Genomic DNA, 24,067 nt, shown 5'->3' on the forward strand with positions numbered 1-24,067 from the left:
CTCAGCAGCCAACAGCCGGTGGCCCTCACTACCCGTCACTAACTCTAACTGTCCTAATCTGTAGTGTCCTGACAATGAACAACACAGTTGAAACGTCCCCTTTGAAGAATTATACATGACTGTGCTTAAACTGATACACAATATTTTTTTAGCGCAACGCAATCTGACTTTCAAAAATCCCTACAAAAAAAAAATGGCCCTGACTAACATTAACCTATGCGTTTCACAAATCGCTTACCTCACAAAAGTCTTGGCTACTCGAACTACTGCAATACAGCTAGCGCCACTACTGCCAGCTAAATAAAAGATTCAAACTATGGAAGGCACTAACTACTGATAGGGATAGTTAGCAAATGAAAGATATTAATAGAGAACAAACAATGTATTTACCTTAATATCATTATATATATATATATATATATAGCAGTTCATGACAAATTTCAAAACTCCGCCATCTCTCTCCCCACATCCACCACTGCTGGCGGCTCACCTCCAACTGCGCAACGCTATGCGCTGTTCACATCCAGCTGCTGCTGCCCAACACTACAATGGCAGACAACAATGCAAACTAGCCACAGACTGCACACAGCGCAGCCAGTGATTTTTATACAGAGGTGGCGTTACCAATAAAAAAAACCTAAACAGCCTAATTACACAGTCTCGCACATAACAAGAGTGGCATATGATGCCCACAATGAAGTTGGCAGCAAGTTTCTCTGAGTGAAATATATGCTAAAGACCCAATAGAAACATTGTCAAAACAAAAATTTTTACATCTGGAAAGACGACGTCGATTTTGATCCAATGACGATATATGCCATGAAGGCTCAGGTCTGAAGCAAGCAGGCAACCATGCCACGGTAAAACTGTGGCGGGATGGTCCTTTCGGACAACTGCCACTCAAGAGGGCGCTGCTGTGTCATTTGTGCAATGACGCTGGTACCAGTGGTCACGTGAACATTCTCAAGAGCATAGACGAGGTTCTGGACGCCCAAGTAGCAGAGACACCAGCCCATGTCTCTGTATTGTCGGGGCAGCAGTGGTAGGTTGTACAGCCAGCACAGCACAGGTGAGAGGGACTCTGAGCCCAGACGCGTCCACGCGAACTTTTGCGAACCTGTTATTAGGAGTGATGCTGTGGGCAGGCGAAGCTGTAGGCTGTTTCCCCCTCACGCCACAGCATCGCCGTGCACCACTCGACTGGCGTCATCAGAGGATGACTTGGAACATGGATTGGCGTGCCGAGGTCTTGAGCGACGAAAGCGGATTCTGCCTGCACGCAAGTGATGGTAGTTTGTTCGTACGACCTAGACCTGGCAAGCGCTGTCTCGTAGACAAGACACACTGGTCCCACCCACTACAGCTCCCTTTCATTTTTGCTGCTTCTGGACGGGACTTTAACATGCAGCTGATATGTGCAGAATATTGTTAGACCTGTTCAATGCCGCTCTTGTAACAGGAAGGTAATGTGTTGTTCCAACAGGACAATCCTCCCCCACACGCTGCCTGTGGAACTCAACGTGCTCTGCAAGATGTGCGGCAAACTCCCTGGCGAGCAATGTCCCTGGACTTGTCTGCAACCGAGCAAATGTGGGATACGATGGGACGAGAAGTGACTTGTGCGACTCGACAACCAACAACTCTTACAGAACCGGTCGAGCAGGGATGGCTTAATGTATCGCAGTATTCTACATGTGTGCGATCGACTGGATACCAGAGTCAGTGCCTGCATTACCACCTGTGGAAGCTACGCCGTATACTAATACGTGTGTTTCAGCAGGGGCCGATACGTGCTACATCAGAACCGCTGGTGCTACTGATCTGTAAACGTAACAATTTCATGTACTCCATTTGCACAGTGCCAGCAATAAATCGTGAGTGAACTGGAAACCTCTAAATGGGTGCACTAATCTTTTTCCACAGAGTATAACAGCAGTTAAGTGTTTTCTCTGCCAGAGCGCTCCTAAAATAGTTTCGTTTTGTTCAGTATAATAGGAAAGTTTTTAATACACACATAAAAAAAGTATTGCTTCACTCCGGTTCCCAGAACTCCTGAAGTGAGACCTTGACTGTGGATATTCTATCACAGACACAGTCCCTTTGACAATTCAGAGATATCACTAAACCCGCCCAAAGATGTAAACAACCGTGCATGAGCAGCGCGTATCAGACGGAGGGGGTCCCACAGCGGATCAGTTACAGTCATTCCACCAGGAAGGCTCGCGTTGTCTGAGTTCAACCGCGCCTAGACAGTCAATACCGGGGAGCCAACGCGTCCGCATTGTTACTTTGTGCCAGGAGGGACTCTCAACACGGGAAGTGTCGAGGAGTCTCGGAGTGAACCCTCCGCAGCTCGTGGTCGTGCGGTAGCGTTCTCGGTTCCCACGCCCGGGTTCCCGGGTTCGATTCCCGGCGGGTCAGAGATTTTCTCTGCCTTGTGATGACTGGGTGTTGTGTGCTGTCCTTAGGTTAGTTAGGTTTCAGTATTTCTAAGTTCTAGGGGACTGATGACCGTTGAAGTTAAGTCCCATAGTGCTCACAGCCATTTGAACCATTTTTTTTTTTCGGAGTGAACCAAAGCTATGTTGTTAGGAGATAGAGAGAGACAGGAAGTGTCGATGACATGCCTCGCTCAGGCCGCCCCAGGTCTACTACTGCAGTGGATGACCACTAACGACGGATTATGGTTCGGAGGAACCCTGACAGGCGTGCCACCATGTTGAATAATGTTTTTCGTGCAGCCACAGGACGTCGTGTTACGACTCAAGCTGTGCGCAATAGGCTGCATGATTCGCAACTTCACTGTCGACATCCATGTCGAGGTACATCTTTGCAACCAAGACAACATGTAGCGCGGTACAGATGGGCCCGACAAAACGCCGAATGGACCGCTCGGGAATGGCTTCACGTTTTCTTCGCTGACGAGTGTCGCATATCCCTTCAACCAGACAATTGTCGGAGCCGTGTTCGGAGGCAACCCGGTAAGGCTGAACGCCTTTGACACACTGTCCAGAGAGTGCATCAAGGTGGAGGGTCCCAGGTGTTTTGGGGTGGCATTACGTGGGGCCGACGTACGCCGCTGGTGGTCATGGAAGGCGCCGTAACGTCTGTACGATACGTGAATGTCATCCTCCAACCGATAGTGCAAACATATTGGCAGCATATTGGCGAGGCATTCGTCTTCCTGGACTACATCCGCGACCCCATCGTACAGAACTTGTGAATGACTTCCTTCAGGATCACATCATCAAAAAAAAAAATTGTTCAAATGGCTCTGAGCACTATGGGACTTAACATCTGAGGTCATCAGTCCCCTAGAACTTAGAACTACTTAAACCTAACTAACCTAAGGACATCACACACCTCCATGCCCGAGGCAGGATTCGAACCCGCGACCGTACCGGTCGCGCGGTTCCAAACTGAAGCGCCTAGAACCGCTCGGCCACTGCGGCCGGCATCACGTCATCGCTCGACTAGAGCGGCCAGCATGTCATCCAGAAATGAACCCTATCTAACATGCCTGGGACATGCAAATAACTTACGGGTTTTCTGCCTGGTGACGTCGTCGACCACCGCCGATATTTCGAGAGGAGCACACCCTGCCATTCTCAAGGCACAACTGCAAGAAGGAAGCAATCTGCAAGGGAATTTAATACCTTGGTTCACAGAGTAGAAACAAGGAAGATAACACACACAGAAAAAGTAACCGCAGAGTCAACACATAACCAAGGATAACCAACATCAGAAATATCAATAGTGACTATTAATCAACAGGTGAGGTAGCACTAATTCTCTTCCTCTGTTTTTTTGATGAGAGACAGAGCCGAAGCAGCATTTAAACAAAATCCACCATCTCTGTTTATAAGGTCGCTTGATAGTTTGATTTCAACAGCTTCCTTAATAACCTTGGTTCACAGGGCCCTCGTTCTCTCAGACCCTGAAAGTTTGGCAGATGAGCTATCACATCTCGAAGTCACCTTTCTTCAGAATGGTTATAGTGAGAGGCAGATCAAACCTGCGTTGCGCTATCAGCCTTCTGTGCAACGGGTGAGTGACGATAGCAACGAAGTGGCACCCAAGTCTACGGCCTTTTTGCCTTATGCAGGAAGCATTTCCAACAGGATTGGCCGTATTTTGCGGAAATATGATGTGAAATGTGTTTTCCGACCACCGTCTAAGATTAAGGTCCTGTTGGCGTCGGTAGAAGATCATCTTGGTTTGCGTAAGGCTGGTGTCTATCGCATTCCTTGCACTTGTGGCATGTCATATATTGGTCAGACAATCAGGACTGTGGAAGACCGGTGTATTGAACATAAGCGTCACACACTGTAAGTAGGCTGTTTAGGTTTTTTTATTGGTAACGCCACCTCTGTATGAAAATCACTGGCTGTGCTGTGTGCAGTCTGTGTCTAGTTTGCATTGTTGTCTGCCATTGTAGTGTTGGGCAGCGGCAGCTGGCTGTTAACAGCGCGTAGCGTTGAGCAGTTGGAGGTGAGCCGCCAGCAGTGGTGGATGTGGGGAGTGAGATGGCGGAGATTTGAAATTTGTCATGAACTGCTATATTTATATATGATGATATCAAGGTAAATACATTGTTTGTTCTCTATTAATATCTTTCATTTGCTAACTACCCTATCAGTAGTTAGTGCCTTCCATAGTTTGAATCTTTTATTTAGCTGGCAGTAGTGGCGCTCGCTGTATTGCAGTAGCTTGAGCAGCGAAGATTTTTGTGAGGTAAGTGATTTGTGAAAGGTATAGTTTAATGTTAGTCAGGGCCATTCTTTTGTAGGGAATTTTGAAAGTCAGATTGCGTTGCGCTAACAAAATATTGTGTGTCAGTTTAAGCACAGTCTTGTATAATTGTTCAAAGGGGACGTTTCATAACACGCTTACAACAGCCGAGCAAATCCGCTATTGCAGAACATTGCCTTGACACCGGCCATCCTATGGAATACAACAACACGGAGATTCTGGCTTGCACGTCCAGCTATTGGGATAGTGTTATTAAGGAAGCTGTTGAAGTCAGACTATCAAACAACCTTATTAACAGAGATGGTGGATTTTGTTTAAAAGCTGCTTGGAATCCGGCTCTGTCTCTCATCAAAAACCAGAGGGACAGAATTAGTCCTACCTCACCTGCTGATTAATAGTCACTATCGATATTTCTGATGTTTGTTGTCCTTGGTTGTGTGTTGACTCTGTGGTTACTTGTTCTGTGCGCTCAAATGGCTCTGAGCATTATGGGACTGAACATCTGAGGTCATCAGTCCCCTAGAACTTAGAACTACTTAAACCTAAGTAACCTAAGGACATCTAACTTAAACTAACACTCCCATGTCCGGGCGAGGACTCGAACCTCTGACGGGGGGGAGCCGCGCGAATTGTGGCAAGGAGCGCTAGACGGTGCGGCTACCCCGCGCGGCCCTGTTGTTCCCTGTGTGGATGTTCTGGACCGCTCTTAAGCCCATCGTAAAAATGTATTTACACTGACCCATGTTGTCCAAAATTTCTTTTGCATTCAATGTTGGACGTGCACCAGTGATAGTCCTTGTGTTGAGGTATCTGTAGTCACAGCATAATCTGTACATTCTTGTGCCATCCGACAACTTTTTTGGGAACACTTAAAGCATCTACACCTCTTCAATAGTCCCCTCAGACAATTTCTGATGGAGGAATCTTCCGTTATTGGCTGTAGGTGTTCTGGAAGCCTGTATGGTTTCCTGTAGACAGGAGCGTTATTGTCGGTGAGCTGAGAGGAAACTCGGACATGTTAGGAAGCTGGAACCAGCGGTTAGGTAGAAAGTGACGGGCGTGGCTAGGGTGAATTCACATATATAAACTGAACTTTTCCCGTGCAGATCTGAGAGTGATGTTTTCTAAGTCACCGTTTTCCTGCTGGCTTTGAATTTTATATTGCATGCAGCCAATTCAAGTTAATTTATTCAACTTAGATGGTTATTTCCCCAGTCCTGCGGTCCAATCTTGGAACCTTACGCGATAGTAGTAACGTTACTACACTGAAACGCCAAGAAAAAAAAAAAGAAAAATACAGCATTTCCGAGATAGCGATGAAGTGGGGACTTTCTCGTACGACGATTTCGCGAGTGTACTGTGAATATCAGGAATCCGCTAAAACATCAAATCGCCGACATCGCATCGGCTGGAAAAAGATCCTGCAAGAACGCGACCAACGACGACTGAAGAGAATCGTTCAGCGTGACAGAAGTGCAACCGTTCCGCAAATTGCTGCAGATTTCAATGCTGCGCCATCAACAAGTTTCAGTGTGTGGACCATTCGACGAAACATAATCTATATGGGCTCTCTGAGCCGAACGCCCACTCCTGTACCCCTGATGACTGCACGACACAGAGCTTTACGCCTCGCCTGGGCGTCAGCACCGACATTGGGCTGCTGATGGCTGGAAACATTTTGTCTGGTCCGACGCGTCTCGTTTCATATTGTATCGAGCGGTTGAACGTGAATCGGCACCGAGACAACTTCATGAACCCATGGACCCTGCACGTCAACAGGGGACTGTTCAAGCTGGTGGAGGCTCCGTAATGGAGTGCAGCTAGAGTGACACGGGACCCCTGATACATCTAGATACGACTCTGACAGCTGACACGTATGCAACTATCCTGGCCGATCACCTGCATTCATTCATGTCCATCGTGCATTTCGACGGACTTTGGTAAATCCAGCAGGACAATGTGACACCCCACACGTCCAGAATTGCTACAGAGTGGCTCCAGAGACACTTTTCTAACACTTCCGCTGGCCACCAAACTCCCCAGATATGAACATTATTGAGCAGATCTGGGATGTAATGTGCTGTTCAGAAGAGATCTCCACCCCTCGTACTCTCACGGATTTATGGACAGCCCTGCATGATTCATGGTGTCAGTTCCCTCCAGCACTACTCCAGACATTAGTCGAGTCCATGCCACGTCGTGTTGCGGCACTTCTGCGTGCTCGCGGGGGCGCTACACGATGTTAGGCAGGTATACAGGTTTCTTTGGCTCCTCAGTGTACGAACAGTGCTGGTAATTGCCGGTGCTGGACTTAGATTGGTGAAGCTTAACCATGCCTCGCTGATCAAAGCGAAGATGACGACGTCAAATTTAGAGCGGTTTTACTAGTGTAGGAAATTTATACGGGCCCGCCAGTAAACTGCTTCCAACTAAACACGCGGAGTAGAGCGTCGCGTGATGTGTTTCACGCGGGGACTTAACATCTGAGGTCATCACTCCCCTAAAACTTAACCTAACTAACCTAAGGACATCACACACACCCATTCCCGAGGCAGGATTCGAACCTGCGACAGTAGCGGTCTCGTGGTTCTAGACTGGAGCGCCTAGAACCGCTCGGCCACTTCGGCCGGCTGACGCGGGGCAAACCGCGATTGTGTTTTCGCGACGCTGCGGGGGTTCCGAACAAACGACGGAAGGAGTTCATCACTTTCTTTCGATTCTGCAGCGTGCTCGGCGCGCGCGCACCTGTGTGTGTGTGTGTGTGTGTGTGTGTGTGTGTGTTTGAGAGTGAGTGAGTGTGTATGTGATCAAATAGGTATGTAGGTAGGCTGAGCTGCACGTCACATCTACCTCGTGTCATACGAAGATGGCGAGGGATGCTGCAATCTCTAGTTTCAAAATAGCAGTCCTTCCTCCATTAAATTCACCGTAAGGTTCGCTGTAACTTCACAGTCTCTGCAAAAATGGCTCTATGTAACACCGTCTATGGCAGTGATGCTCAGTAGGAGAGTATATTAAATTCACACAGGGATCGGTTTCATTTGCACTGTTCGCTCAATCTGTTTTTATTCGAACAAATTGGCCATCATCTGTTGATCACAAATCACACTAAATTCGAGGTACTACGCCCTTACTGTATAACTCTTGCCAGACATACGTTCTTTCACATTAACTTCTGACACATTTTTTTCCCTTGCACTACATTAATTGTAAAAATACACTTTTAAACAACATGGTTTCTTCTTTACAAGTGCTACGCCGTATATACATTAATTTTTAACGTTTTCTTTAATACCTTACTGTATTTCTCAATCAGTATGTCAACATCCTGTACAACAACTGCTCTTATTCCTGTGTCCTGTGCAATTGTCCTTTAACACTATGCATTCACTTCAAACAACATGTCACAACGACACTTGTTTGTTACTGTCTCATACTATAACATTTTGTTCCCCTCTGACCAATCAGAACACTAATCAGCGCTACGAACACCATTACATGTTCTTCCACACAGTTGAGTTATCTCCATCTTCCTGCTCCTCTGGTTTGACACTGATACTAATTTTTCTTGGCACAGTACTGAACATACACGTAATACACACATACAATTCTTATTTAAGACTTGCATATTTCCAAAAAATAAATACTGTCATGGAACAATGTAGATAAGTAAATAAATTCGCAAAAAAATTCTGTATCAAGCTGAAGTTAAATATGGTACAAGGGAATAATTTTCAGATACACAATGCGTTGCCAGAGGTGAAAGTCATGTAAATTGTCATTAAAAAATTCCTAGTACTAGTCGGAGACAGAATTTTGGGTTGAGCGATCTAGTGTGAGACAAAAGACGAAGCACAGTTCTGCAGTTATTTGCAAGATAAGAAGGGAAACGTAGACATCTTTTTGAAGCTTTGTAGGAATAAATGGGAAAGGCAAACATTCCTGTAAAGACATTGCAAGAGTATATTATGTTCCCTTCACTGCCCAGTGGTTGAAATATTTTTTTCATATGCAAGAAATTCTTGCAGTATTTTCGTTTTTATCATATGCTATGGGTAACAAAATGTTTTTGTGAAAATTTCGGAGACCAGGTTAACATGTTATCACAGGGTGGGTTGGAAGAAATAGAGCAAGAAATTCTTATTATCTTGTAGCAAATTACATTTTAATAGTAGTTACTTAATGTCAATTCATTAAATTAACTAGACAAACACAGACATGTAGAATAATTTAGAACAAGTGAGAAAAATACACTGGTTTTGCGTTAGCAGTAGGAGTTAATTTTGTGTTGTCAGCTGGATTCAATCATTATGACTGGTCACTGGCTTTAGTCCTGCCTACAGTCGAGACAGCCCTTTGGAAACAATATCCATGTAACTTACAACGAGGATTGCGCAAGGAGAGACCGTTCATTTCTCCTCCTTTCCAGATTTCTCTCAGCTGTTGAACAGAGCTCCTGTCCTGGGCGGATGATATCCGGATTCCACCACGACAGCACTCTGTTCCTGAGCAGAGGCAGCGTCGTTCCATTACAAATGAAGAAAACGAACTGCAGTGGTCCCTGCACCATCGTGGCTATGTGTACGTAGTACACAAACTGCGCTATGCCTTGTGCCTGGTGGAACCCAATTCTAATAATTATACCTATCCCGCTCAAAATAACACCCTTAACTGACATAAAAACATATTGTTTCTTAGAGGCAAATTTATCGTTACTAAAAATTTTGAGTTGCCGCATGGAGTTCCGAGCATGTAAGTACATGTATCCCACCGACCCAAGACAAACCAAATTGAAAGTTATCGATAGAGAAATCCCCGCAAGGAATATTATCCGACTGTGCATCAGGTAATGTTTGCTCATCTTTTCGAAAGCAATAGTTGCTATGCATACCACACTCCACGGTATCAGTGCGTACAGCGCTTGACCACGGAATACCCTTCTGGCTTCAGCAGGTGGCAGGTCGTCAGGGAGCCTAAGATGGCGGACACACGCGTACATTTGGTATCAGAATAAGTTTAGCCAGATACATCTTAGAAGAGTGAGGGCACTATCAATGTGGACCATCGTAGATAGGTCGGGGACACCTGTCATACGATAAATGACCTCAGAACACAAGATCTGCGTTATACCCGTGATCTGAATGGACAAGAATATCTTTCCCGGGACATTACGTAACTGGGGCAGGTACATGTATACAACAGTGGTCAAAAAGCGGAAAATAATATTTAAGGCTATAAATGACATTTCTAAAGGTTTTAAGCTGTCGATTTTGAAATCTTTGTATTTCAAGGTGGCACTGTTCAAGCTGTCTTTGTACTTAAGAGCCCTTTCTGTTGGCCTCACATACCCTTTGTAGAACTCTCTTTCCCACGTTAAATTGTACGTCGTGAAGTGCGATCCGTTTGTGTAGAAACTGACGCCGCATAAATCGAAAGACTTATGGAAAGAAAAATCGCCACACATGAGCAACAGGACTGCTCTGGAAACAGAGCAGATGGCGTCTGTAGCGCTCGACTGCAGGCAGGACTGATCGCCAGGGCTGTCGAAATAGCAGCGAGCATCATGTACGGACTGTAGCATACTAAACGGGACGTCCTGACAAACGCCGAACGAGTTGGCTGTCATCCAGGCCAGCAGGCAGAGGTTGACGTTTATCCTCTGCGTGTAGGCCAGGTAGCTGGTGACGGGTACGTGGGGCGACCTCTGCACCATGTCGTCCCACAGCTGCACGCGGCACCGCTCGCGCAGGTCTTTGGTTTCCGGTGGCAGGTCTTCCAGCGGACACGTGGGGTGGTCGAGGGCGTTCGCCAACAGCTGCACGCAGTCAGTGTCCACGGAGACCGTGGCGTTGCTTCTGTCCTCCCTCTGCCACTCCTCATCTGCAAAAGATTCACTGCGAGTTGAGTGGTGCTCACACACCAAATGTATGCAGAAGCAGATGTACACATCTGATCCCAGAGGCTCCTCTGGATCACAAGACCAGGTGTATTTTAACTACATCATCGATGATAAATAATGTCAACAAAATTTTTTTGTATTTGGAAAGATATATACCAGAGTTGAATCGAGAGAAGAGTACGCAATTCGTTTTCATCTACAGAGTATCCAGGAAGTCCCCCAAACCCTCTTGACTATCTACAGTAACTCTTCATCATTTCCTTGCGCCTTTTTCCCACGTCAACGCAGGGTCGGCGTTGTTACTATGGATTTGCCATTGTTAGTGTAGAGGGCATCCAGATCCCCTTCCTATCCCCACCCCATAACCTCGCCCCCCCCCCCCCCCCCAAGATGGAATTAGTGTAGACCCAGCTGTCTGCGTCTAGTGAAAGCAATGGAATAGTGTGAACGTGTTCAGATGTCTGTGAGTCGTGTAATGGAGACGGGACGTGAGGACCGCCTGGTATTCACCTAGTGGGATGTGGAAAACCGCCTAAAACCACATCCAGGCTGGCTGGCACACCGACGCTCGTTGGTAATCCACCAGGCGGATTCGATCTGGGGCCGGCGCGCCTACCCTAGTCCAGGAAGCAGCGCATTTGTGCTCTCGGTTAACATGGTGGGTGACTTTGTGCAATCATTGAGGACATACATTCGTTTGCTTGGTATCCCTCCTTTGAAGCTGACGAAAAGCGTTGGTGTAATTACTATACTCTTTTGTTTCACTACAGCACCATTTCAGTTGTGAATTCGTGTTGAAACAGTTACACTGTAAAGGAGCGTTTAGTGGCGCGTGTATGGATGCACGAAGGTCCACAGAGAGGGCAAACAACGAAAAACATTATGAGAGTATTTGCCATGGTGCAAATCGTAAAGCAGCTCTGCTTGTTTGAGCGCAATAAGCTGGTTATGTATCGAAGGCTGGTAGCGTGCTGGACGTAAAAAATACAAATGAAAGCGTGTTTCCTCAACTGGCCGAGCAGTCTGGAATGAAATCCTTTCGCAAGAGTTGCTCACATTCAAACATTGTGGTCACCAACATATGACCACATTAAAAAATATTTGATAATGAAAGGATTTAGGCCGAAGTTAATGAATTAAAAATCTGACTGCTGCTTGGAGCGACTAGTTGCGACCTGCCGTGTCTCGCCCAAGAGTGTTAACAACAAGTATTATTTTTTATAGTCTCTAGCCGTATTTTGGAGTCTAAAGCGAAGCCTAATCTCAGCCTCTACTGTAGAGAATTTGGCGCAATTTCCACTAACAGAGAGACAGGTTCACGAAATAGGTTTTTGTATATCATCTGTAAATTTTTAGTGCAAACTTCCTGAGCTTTGATAAATTAAAGTCCTTGCCTGAGTGAAAACCATGCGATTACCATGGCACGTTTACCTGTCTACATGTGAACGCTAATCTCAGTAACTGCTGCAGGTGTGCGTGTGTGTGTGTTTGTGTGTGTGTGTGTGTGTGTGTGTGTGTGTGTGTGTGTGTCTGGAGCTTACAGTCGGTCAACAGCGAGATTATCAGCACCCTTACTCACATTAAAAGAAACAAATGTGGATAAAACTAAGAAAATGGTATCACACAGTGAGGAGGAAACCTTTAAAGTGACGCTCATCCTCTCTCTCCCACCTCACTCGCGTTGACCACACAAGCACTCTGTCTCGCACCAGTTAAGACAACGGATAAAGGGTGAAAGGTGCTATATCTGGGATTAAAACGGAAATAAAAGGACAGGTGAGCTAAAAAAAGAGACTCTAAGAAATCTGATTGGCTGACCACATACGAAAAAGATGGGTTAGCTGGGCACACAATTAATACGTTAAAATCATCTCCCTAAAATTTTCGGAAACATAGTGGACAAATTACAAAACCATAAGACTCTCATCACATTCGTTTGAACGTTAATTAAAACGGAGGGCAGATCTATCAGCAAACCAGTCGCTGCCCACTGGTCGGAGAATAAAACACAGTCTGATAAAATCTGGCGCACCATGATCTGTATGTCACAAGTACTACACAATGGACAGAGTCCTCACCGGAGCAAGAAGCCATGTGTCACAGGGCTGTGGCCTGTGTGAAGACGACTGGGGAGCCGCTCATCCTCCCACCGACCCAAAAGCGAGGAGACAGCAGGCAGGTGGATGGCACACCGCGCTAACCCAGCATCACGACATGCCTCCCTGCTTGCTAGACCTGCCCTTTCGTTTCCAGCAATATCCACATGCCCTGGCACTCAGCAGACTGACTTCTCCTTCCCCTGCCGTTGTAGCTGGAGGAGGACGTCCTGGATATTGTGCACTACTTTAGCTACTGGGTACAAACGTTGTAGAGAGTGAAGAACACTCTGGGAATCAGAGCAGACAAGGAATTTAGCACTTTAAGCACATTTCCTCTGCTACAGTGCCTGCAAGGTCGCATGTCAATCTGCATCAAAGACTAAAAACTTGCAAGGCAGTCAGACATTGAGTATACAATCAGAGAAAACAATAGTGCAACCAACAGAGTCCCCCTGTTTCGACCCATCCGTAAAGACAGTTCTAAAGGTTTGGTGACCATTAAAAAAGTCCTTTAATAATGTATGAAAATATATGTTGGACTGCTACATCTGCTATACTGCACTAAATCAAAGTTACTCTGGGCCTCTAATCAGGGTAGCAGACTGTTAAAACGCTGGATTTGGTGTTGCACTTGCTCCACACCAAGTGACTCCAGCACATGCCCTACCTAGTGTCCAGATGCCCATGTTGCTCGTGGAGAAATGGCATTCCAGAGGTGGAGGAGCAATGGTATGGTGTGCAGGTGAAGTTGGAGCTACAAGAAACTTACATGCCTGATTCACCATGAGGAGGTGTCGCTAGATGGTGAATGGCGGTTTCCCAACCTCAGCACAGAGACTGGGTATGGGGCTGGTTCTGTAAGCGCATCCTAATATCCTTATGCGTCAATAATCTTGAGGTAAAAAGACCTCGTTGACCTGTGCACTGTGCATCCATAGTCTAGCCACGAACACACAAGAGCGCTATAAAACTGGAGCAGACACACCCTGTCTGATCCCCTAGACCTTTGGTTGAGGCACTTTACAATATTCAGTGCCTTCTGGGTTCTGGCTTTCAGGTCTCACAGGTGTGGCAACCACGAAAATTTGGAGTTAAAACTGAGGCCCATAAACCTGATTTAGTCTTAAAAATGTGGACTAATATCCCTCACATGCACATTAAAATGACAATGAGAATAATTAAAATTCTTATGTGCAGAAAACTGAAACCCTGTCTTTCCAGCCCACCTCCCTAACTTCCGCACTCTAAGTGCAACTGATGGGTCGCCGTAGCACTTCTGGAGGAGGAATATGAAACAGCAAAATTGTCCACAATTAAGAAGCACTGTACAGGACTCCTTTCTGTATATGTGATACTGTTTATGGCTATGGCAAAGAGGTTAAACCTCAAAACATTGCTCTAGGAACACCATTCCCTTGCTCAAAACATGCCAACAGCATGTTACTAATTCAAAACCTAAAAAAGAGCTTACACATTGAAAGGTGGCTACACTGAGCCACTGCGCCAGAGATTGCGCCAAAGAGTATTATTAAGCCGCCTCCACAGTGCTTGTCGCGAGCTCGTGGTAGTGTGTGCCTGTCGAGGGCTCGGGGTAGTCAGTGCTGAGATGTTGTAGCAGAGAGTGTTTGTTGAGATGTGCTATTAGGCAGTGCTTGCTGAGATGTGATACTGAAGAGTCTTGTTGAGATGTGGTAGTAGAGAGTCGTTGTAGATATACATTGTAAGGATTAGAGTGATTTTCATAAATATAAATGAGGTAACAAACTCCGTTTCTTTTTATTTCAGTGTCCTAAATAATGCGTCATTACAGGTTCAGTCAACAAAGCATCTGGCGTGTGTTCTTGTATTAGAGTTTAATTCTGCTTTCCTTACGCAATTATAGTATTTGTAATTTTCTTTTATCACGTCAGTAAAATTGGTATTTAAAAATTCTTGTCTTGTTGAAGAAGAACCGTGCCAGATGTGCGTTGAGTCATACTTCCACATACAGAACAGTTATACTTGTGCTTTGGTTTCGTAGGTTTCATAGTTGCTGGGGACTTAATTAATTAATTGTGTTAACGAAAATTTTCATTTCATTCTTTGTTGTTGTTCTTAGCAGTCAGATAGCGTAATAATACTAGTCAGGGCCAACCGATTACGAGACACAGCGTAATCGGACATACAGCTACTAAAAACTAAAAGTATTTTCAATCATAATTAATTAAGCCCCCATGCAACATGAGAGACTATATGAAGGTGCTGAGAAGACCAGGAAAGCCCCATTCGTGGAGTTGCATGTAGCGTTGTACACCTTACTGATATCAGAGAATATGTTGAGACAGTGCTGTCTACCTAGAAAGGCCTGCTGAATAGGCACCTCTAGTAGAGTCAGGTTGTCAATAGTGGATCGAAACCTCCAGAATCCACACTGAGAGTGGCTAAGCAGTTGCCTGGTCTCTAACAGCCAGACCAAATGACGGTTAACCGTTCGCTCAAAGGTCTTCCCTTCACAGCTTCTGAAAGCTGGCATCAGCAGTAGTCGGTGCAAAATGCTCTGCCAGGTTCTGAGTGATGTATTTGGAGACACTTCTGTTTCAGCACTGCTGTTATTGGTAAACGAATGTGTTTACAGAAACCCTCATAATGGGTTCCAGTACTTTTCTGGAAGAAGTGGAATGGTTGATGTAGTCCAGAAACGCTTGGTATGCCGTTTTCTTGCTCTCCTTAATGACGTGTCAAGTCTTGGCTCTCGTGACCAGATAGGCTGTGAGGTTGTCTGCTGCTGGGATGTACTTAAATCGTTGAAGAGCTAGCTGTACGCCTGTCCTGGATTGCTGAGCGGCACTCACCAGTCCAACAAGCAACAGGACTTTGGGACTGATAAGTCAGTGACGTGTTGGATCTATCGTGTGATGAGGTCCATCTGTTCCTTTACACTGTTGCAGTCATCAGTAATGACCTGTGTCCGATTTCCAGTTAGTATTGGCTTGCAATTGTTGTATTGATGAAGTTACTCAGCTTTAACAAAGTATTTAAAATTGATGAGTGTAACAATGTCTTTTGTGTATGTGAGGACAGGCATGTTTTACAGTAACTGTTAGGATCCACTTTACCACTTTTTTGCTTGTGCTTGGGTTCATTGCACTTTCGTAGGAAAGAAGTGTAGGCAGCGTTTCTCCACTAACGCTGGCTACTTTATCTTTAAAAGAAATGTTTCGCATTTCTATGTTTAACTAGGCTGGCGACCGTATTCTATTTCATTTCAGTAAGTTTGAGGAGTTAAAACATTGTCTAAATTGGATCTGACCCTTTCTGTTTTTATGTAACTTTAATTTCAACTCCGATAAGCAAAATCCTCTAGGCATTTCACGGTTAAATTCTGTAAAAACTCTCACAGAGGGTAACATTATACTACATCTAAATACCAAATTTGGTTATAAATATTATATCTGTATACTAAATGGTGCTGTATAGTGTTATATGTGGCTTTTCCCATGACAGGACTATTTGTTCTATTGGGACATAGTGTGTAGTAAACGAAATTTGGTAAATAGGTAGCACATGTGTAGGAATTTAGTGTCATACACTCCCACACGTGCACCAAAGTTAACGTAAGCTGTAAATGTCTTGCTAAATAAAGAGGTCTCAACTTCCTGGATCTACTCTGTAAACTTGGCCAATTTTTAATCAGTTGTGGTGTATGGAATTAGCATTGTTTTCTCAGTTTGGCCATATCGATTCAAATGTCCATTGGAGGCCCCCATGATATCGATAAATGAATCACACTCCATATTCTGAATAAATCTATACTTATAGCTGGGTGTACTTCTGGACAAACATTGTAACTCTGTACTAAAAATAGAGCAAACAGGCAGAAAATGTGATGAATAAAGTTATTACCATAGCTAACAGGCAATTTGGCTTCTCTTTAAAACAATCAGAGTATACCACCCATCTATATTAGCATCAATTACAGGACATCGTGTGAGACTTTGGGCTCATAGACTGGAGCTAGTTAAGGAGAGTTCAATGAGGAGTGCTGCCAAAATTAATGGGCCTCTGTTTAACTACCCCGAATGATGCTTTGTCAGTAATTCTAGGAATATGCTCACTAGTTGGAAAATAAAAAACTGGTCTTTTACTGGCTACAGAAAAGCAAATAAATGAAAGTATGAAGGGTGCCTGGAACTGAGGCCAATCCGAAAAAATAATAAATAAAAGATCACACATTACAACTGTGGCTAAACGAATGGGAGGGACTAAAAATGAGATTTCTTAACCCGTCAACTGGACTGATTCATTACCTGACTGTTACGACCCTTATGCTAAGTATCTATACAAAATCAGAAGATAGATACATGATAGCTGTTCCTGGGACAGTGTAGGTACACCAGAACACACATTGTGGGAGTACATGCTCTGTGGAGATAAATAATAACTAAATAATAGTAAATAATAAATCACTACTCAGTTCAGTTCAAGTCCTTGATTATCCAGTTAATGAGACCTCTCATGGCTTGGCACCTGTCTGCTAATGCAGTCCACCTACTATGCCAAGAACACTGTAGTGTTATTCTAACGCTGATTTTCGGAAGGGAAACTCATCTGTAGCTGTGTTTGTAGATTGTACACACATGTGAGTCTTATTCTGCTGTGCGTCAATATCATAGGTTACCACATGCCTATCCTAAAGTCCATGATGCTGTGTGGTGCTCTGAATAATTTAGCATAACTAATAGGTGCAAGCACTGAGTATTAATGAACAGTTAATTAATTCATTCCATGTGAGGACTAATCTGAATTACATAATTATCTATGCTTTTTTGTTTAACGTTACCCACTAATCTATGGTTTAATGAATCTTGTGTGAAATTCCTTAGAAATCTACTCCTACAGCTATCAGTATCAAGATTTTACTTTAAATACTGATCCTAATTGCTGTGCGTTGTTTGAAAAGAATTCAGCTGGTATTGGCCAGTGGAGACCAAAGGCACTCATTTTGATTACCCTTGTCATAGTTCATAAACAGAGTCATTCAGTTCAATGGTTACGTTTTATTTGATACACCTTGGTACAACGTTTTGGTGGACACTCAAGTCTGTTTCCAGTAAGTCCTTACATTTTATTTAATTGACACTGCCAGAATCTTTTGATAGGCAGTTGGATCCTGTCAAGAAATATCATTTCCAGTAAAGTGAAACTAATAGTTATGTCTTATTTTGTGTACCCTGTCAGGATAGCACTTTTCATATGGTTTCATATACACTAGTTAGGTGGTAATATTAGCTTATACATATATTGTAGGTATATTATATCAATATTAATATTGATGACTGCCAAGAAGGGAAAGCATAAAGGTGGAAGGAGTATATTGAGGGTCTATACAAGGGCGATGTACTTGAGGACAATATTATGGAAATGGAAGAGAGTGTAGATGAAGATGAAATGGGAGATACGATACTGTGTGAAGAGTTCGACACAGCACTGAAAGACCTGAGCCGGAACAAGGCCCCGGGAGTAGACAACATTCCATTAGAACTACTGACGGCCTTGGGAGAGCCAGTCCTGACAAAAACTCTACCATCTGGTGAGCAAGATGTATGAGTACCCTCAGACTTCAAGAAGAATATAATCATTCCAATCCCAAAGAAATCAGGTGTTGACAGATGTGAACATTACCGAACTATCAGTTTAATAAGCCACAGCTGCAAAATACTAACGCGAATTTTTTACAGACGAAGGGAAAAGCTGGTAGAAGCCGACCTCAGGGAAGATCAGTTTGGATTCTGTAGAAATATTGGAACACGTGAGGCAATGCTGACCTTACGACTTCTCTTAGAAGAAAGATTAAGGAAAGGCAAACCTACATTTCTAGCATTTGTAGACTTAGAGAAAGCTTTTGACAATGTTGACTGGAATACTCTCTTTCAAATTCTAAAGGTGGCAGGGGTAAAATACAGGGAGCGAAAGGCTATTTACAATTTGTACAGAAGCCAGATGGCAGTTATAAGAGTTGAGGGGCATGAAAGGGAAGCAGTGGTTGGGAAAGGAGTGAGACAGGGTTGTAGCCTCTCCCCGATGTTATTCAATCTGTATATTGAGCAAGCAGTAAAGGAAACAAAAGAAAAATTCGGAGTAGGTATTAAAATCCATGGAGAAGAAATAAAAACTTTGAGGTTCGCCGATGACATTGTAATTCTGTCAGAGACAGCAAAGGACTTGGAAGAGCAGTTGAACAGAATGGATAGTGTCTTGAAAGGAGGATATAAGATTAACATCAACAAAAGCAAAACGAGAATAATGGAATGTAGTCAAATTAAGTCAGGTGATGCTCAGGGAATTAGATTAGGAAATGAGACAGTTAAAGTAGCAAAGGAGTTTTGCTATTTGGGGAGCAAAATAACTGATGATGGTCGAAGTAGCGAAGATACAAAATGTAGATTGGCAATGGCAAGGAAAGCGTTTCTGAAGAAGAGAAATTTGTTAACATCGAGTATAGATGTAAGTGTCATGAAGTCGTTTCTGAAAGTATTTGTATCGAGTGTAGCCGTGTATGGAAGTGAAACATGGACGATAAATAGTTTGGACAGGAAGAGAATAGAAGCTTTCGAAATGTGGTGCTACGGAAGAATGCTGAAGATTAGATGGGTAGATCACATAAGTAATGAGGAAGTATTGAATAGAATTGGGGAGAAGAGGAGTTTGTGGCACGACTTGACCAGAAGAGGGGACCAGTTGTTAGGACATGTTCTGAGGCATCAGGGGATCACAAATTTAGCATTGGAGTGCAGCGTGGAGGGCAAAAATCGTAGAGGGAGACCAAGAGATGACTACACTAAGCAGATTCAGAAGGATGTAGGTTGCAGTAGGTACTTGGAGATGAAGAAACTTGCACAGGATAGGGTAGCACGGAGAGCTGCATCAAACCAGTCTCAGGACTGAAGACCACAACAACAACAACAACGATTACTCATGTTTACAATGCAAATCTTATCACTGTCCTAGAGGTACTATGCAGGTGGTGCATTAGCAGAATGTCACAGCAACGTTGGCAGCTAGTCATGTATGAATTGGTATACCTCAATTCATTCATTTCTTTGCCTACATCTGACTGCACTTCCTCCTTAGGCCAGTGATCAGTTAGTTATACATGCAACCCTTGTCTGGTACTAAGTTTCTAACGGTCAGAACGACCATAACACCTCTTTCATCATGAACATATCATACTGTACAATCCAGTACTTTCCTTGCGCAGAATGCAGTAACACTAACTTTTTTAAAATGATTGTTCAACCACCACTACTGTTAACACACATGATTCATACAAAGTTTTCTCAGTATTATTAGGATTGACAGAATCAATATTTATAAGAAAATTATTAACAATTTATATTCCATAATTAACTATTCAATTACAAATAAAAATATTATTCATTAATGAAAAATAGAAAATTATAAGAAATAGTATACTTAGATTATATATGAAACGTTAAAATAACTGCACCATTTACAATATTAAGACTTTCACTGCCTCAGACGTGCTGATTGCTGCTTTGTAATGTGGATACTGCTGGCCAAATTATTATACCTGTGCTGAAAGACGACATAGTGGGTGTCATGAAATATTTATCATCCGATCTTTGGAAAAGTATTGCGTGAAGAAGTTTCGTCTTTGCACATACTACTGTCTGACATCTTTTCTCCATGAGGTAGAGAATTTCATTTTCTTCTTGTCATATTTCACTACGTCAAATTTTGTAAACCATTGCAGGAATTATCGTAGAGTTTCCATAACTAATTACACATTGCATTAACCGTGCGTATGTTTAATTTCACTTCATTCATTGCATTATAGGAAATGTAGATAAAATATGGAAAGTTTATTTCAAACTGAGAACAGAACGTTAGCTCATTCCGTCCTCCGCTTATTGATTTTTATATCTGTTGGAGACTTCCATGAAATGCGTTCATTTCCGTCCCTGTGCATCATAGTCATGTGATCGTAACCAGCATAATATTTCATAAACCGTTCGAGATAGTGAGACAAGGTTTACGCAAATGACAGCACTCAAAGACGTACGTTGTTTGTATGATGAATAATCGAAACTTTTCTGTTAATCGAGATGAAGTAGCTGCTATGCAGCAGGGAGAGGTCGGCAGAGTGGGACACATAAATACGTCAACAGTGCTTTAGGAAATCCCAGGGAGCGCACTTGCACGTGCGCTCAGTGTGCTGGTGTAAGCTGTCGCCAGCACAGCAGTTGGCAAAGATGATATGCAAAGTTCAACAGTAGACGCCTCTAAAAGGCGGATTGTGGCGCCCTGAAAGTATTCCAAGTTCGGAGTTGTCATGGTCGCGTGGACCGCTCGGCGGGCCGACCACGTTGTGCCGGACGTTGGCCGAAGCAAGAGGGCTGCAGCCCGGGCACGAGGCTGGCAGTTCCACGGTGAGGCTGCGTCAGTGAAAGAGGCTTGCACGCCGAGAGTGCCAAAGGTGGCGGACTCTGTGAAACCATCGTGGCAGACATTTCGCAGTTTGTATAGATGTTAATACTAGCCAGATGAATCATGATACCTCAAAAAGAAACATGTAAATTACTATCATTTGCACGACGATTCTGATGCTGTAATCAGATTTTCAATATCTTTATTAGTTTAAAGTTTAGTATCTGCGGGTAAATTGTACAAGTAACACCCAGCAGTGAATTTCCAAAATTTAAACACTTCATTCGATTTCGTCGATCGACGTGTCTTTGGAAAGCTATTAGATTAAACCTAAAGTGGTATGAATTACAGGCATCTAACGTCAATAGTACAGGAGTTATTGGAGGTGAAAATAGCCGATTACTATAGATAGCGTCAGGCCATAAGTACTCCACAGCATGCTTATAAATATATTTATTCATCTGTGTCTTTGTTTAAATCCGATATATGCTATTCGTGAAGAAAATGGTCAATTATTTACCGTGTTTTAGAAAGCACGGAGACATTAGGCTACTGGGTTACTTTGGCTCGCTATTCCTTTGATATATGTTTATATAATTTGTTGATGTATTTAATAATGGATGTTAGAGCTTGTTTATAGTCCAGCCGTAGGAATATTTATTTAATTTCAAGTTATTTAGATGTAAATCCAGTATTTCGAGAGTGTTTGATGTTTGTGAGCGTACTTTGGCTCGAAGACATGGCGGGAGCGCTCTAGCCAATCACAGCGCTCGTGAATGGGGAGACTCGGTGGAAGTGGGAGAGGGGTACGGCAGAGGACACGGGGGAGGTGCTTGACGCGGCAGTCGAGGCAGAGACTTGGAGAGTGGGCAGCGGTTTGCGCCTGGTCGCCACAGATAGAAATACTTCGGAATGCCGACGTTTGCACTTGTGAGATTTCCGTGGCTTCTACAGTGAAGACGTAGTGTGCCTGTAGAAGTGAATATCTCGCGAGCTATGTTGTCGTTCATAACTAATTACGTGCAGTAGGAATCTATTGTTTTCCTGTCATTCAACTTATATTTTATTTAATTATTGGACCATCGACACCAATAAGTGTTCTCCAGAAATATATACCACAGTGTCAAAAGTACTTCTACTGTCGTACTCATCATTTAAAGTCGTTAAGATAATCTGCAGATTTATTTAATTGCAATGCTTCATTTATAAACGTTTTTTTTTTACGTCCTAAATTCGCAATTGTTGAGTCATAGGAAGCTTCGACCATTCGATTCATGTGTACATCCATATTGTATACTGTAGACTCAGCTGTATTTGGCCTGTAATGCGACAACTACGTATCCCAGCCCCTAGACAACGAAACCAGCCAAAACTTTTCATATTGCAACTCTGTCGTAGGGTACATAGTTGAGGGCCATCCATTCACATTATCACATTTTTATTGAGAACGCCCACACGGTGAATCAAGCGCGCCTGTCACGAGAGAGGCCAAAGATACACCCACAAGCAAGATGTCGCCAACGCCCTCTAGGCCTCACTCACGAACTCAAACTCCTGTTTGGCATCTGTCAGTACGTTTGCAGAGCACATCACAGCCTATGACAGTACATTGTGACCAGATTGTTAACTATAATGGGACTAGCAATGACACTAAAGTTTGTAATATCAAGGTTACCGACATTGCGTGCAAGAGGACTATTACTGATGAACTTGTACCAAAACACATGAACTCTATTGAAATTAAGTAAAAGTCTGTTCATGTAAATAAAGAACCATATTAGTCCACGTGTGCATTTGTAGTGTAGAAAGAGGATACCAACCATCCATAACAACGTCTGCTCCCTTGCTTCCTTGCGGTACGAGACTCCACACTCAGTAACTGTGGTGCAGCGGAACACGACGATTTAGCTCGTCCACAGCAGTTCAGTGCTTAGCAAAAAATTTATATCTGTAGCTGTTGAGCTACAGAAAACAAACATATTTAAAACCGGCCTTTTGTTCGGTCTCAAAAGAACTGTGTATGCAAAGCTTTACACTGTTCAGCGAAGATGAGAAGAAAAGTTTCTCTCATGTGACAGAACTCTCACAGACGTACCGTTATCCCGCTAGCTGTCCATGAAGTTTTGACGTAATCTGTGTTCAGAGACCATGTTCAGATGGCTGTGTGATGAATATTGTTTTCAGGATGCTGCTGATCTCGTACTGAGGGACATGAAGCCTTCGGTGTATGGGGCAACGATAGACACTCCAGAAGAGTTGATTTTTCATTTGGTTAAAGAATCTAGACGTATCAGGGGTCCCACATCACTCCAACTGCACACGCTCCACACAATTACAGAGCCTACACCAGCTTCAACAGACCGCTGCGACCATGCAGTGTCCACCGATTCATGAGGTTCTCACCATACCCGTACACGTCCATCTGCTCGTCTGACCAGGCGACATATTTGCAGTCATCAAGACTCAAATGTCGGTATAGCCAGGCCCAGGCAAGGCATAAAGCTTTGTGTCGTGCATTCATCGAGGGTACATGATTGGGGCCTCGGCTCCGAAAGCCCGTATCGATGAGGTCTCATTGAATGGTACGCACGCTGGCACTTGGTGATGGCCCAGCATTGAAATATGTAGCAAATTGCGGAAGGGTTGCACTTCCGTCACGTTGAACGAATGTCTTCAGTCGATGTTGGTACGTTCTTGCAGGATCTTTTTGGGCCGCAGCTATGTCGGAGATTTGATGTTTTACAGGATTCCTAATATTCACGGTACACTGAAATGCTCGTATCGGAAAATCCTCTCTTGAGCCCTACCTTGGAGATGCTGTGTCCATTGCTCCGACTGTAACACCACTTTAAAACTCACTTAAATCTTGATAATCTGTCATTGCAGCACA

General features: G+C 43.8%; 2 protein-coding genes across 3 annotated transcripts in view; one reads left to right on the plus strand and one right to left on the minus strand.

The window, feature by feature from the left end:
• The window catches only part of LOC124720168 (CARD- and ANK-domain containing inflammasome adapter protein-like), a 551,179-nt gene that overhangs the window by 112,082 nt on the left and 415,030 nt on the right, over positions 1 to 24,067 (plus strand). The gene's annotated exons all lie outside the window — the stretch shown is intronic.
• LOC124720169 overlaps positions 8,972 to 24,067 on the minus strand; it is a 28,554-nt gene continuing 13,458 nt past the window's right edge. Inside the window, exon 3 of the mRNA XM_047245492.1 lies at positions 8,972 to 10,632. Within this exon, the coding sequence (XP_047101448.1) occupies positions 9,758 to 10,632 (875 nt within the window). The 3' untranslated portion in view covers positions 8,972 to 9,757. The remainder of the gene's footprint in view (positions 10,633 to 24,067) is intronic.

The sequence above is a fragment of the Schistocerca piceifrons genome, chromosome 11 (genome assembly GCF_021461385.2).
Source record: "Schistocerca piceifrons isolate TAMUIC-IGC-003096 chromosome 11, iqSchPice1.1, whole genome shotgun sequence".
Lineage (NCBI taxonomy): Eukaryota > Metazoa > Arthropoda > Insecta > Orthoptera > Acrididae > Schistocerca > Schistocerca piceifrons.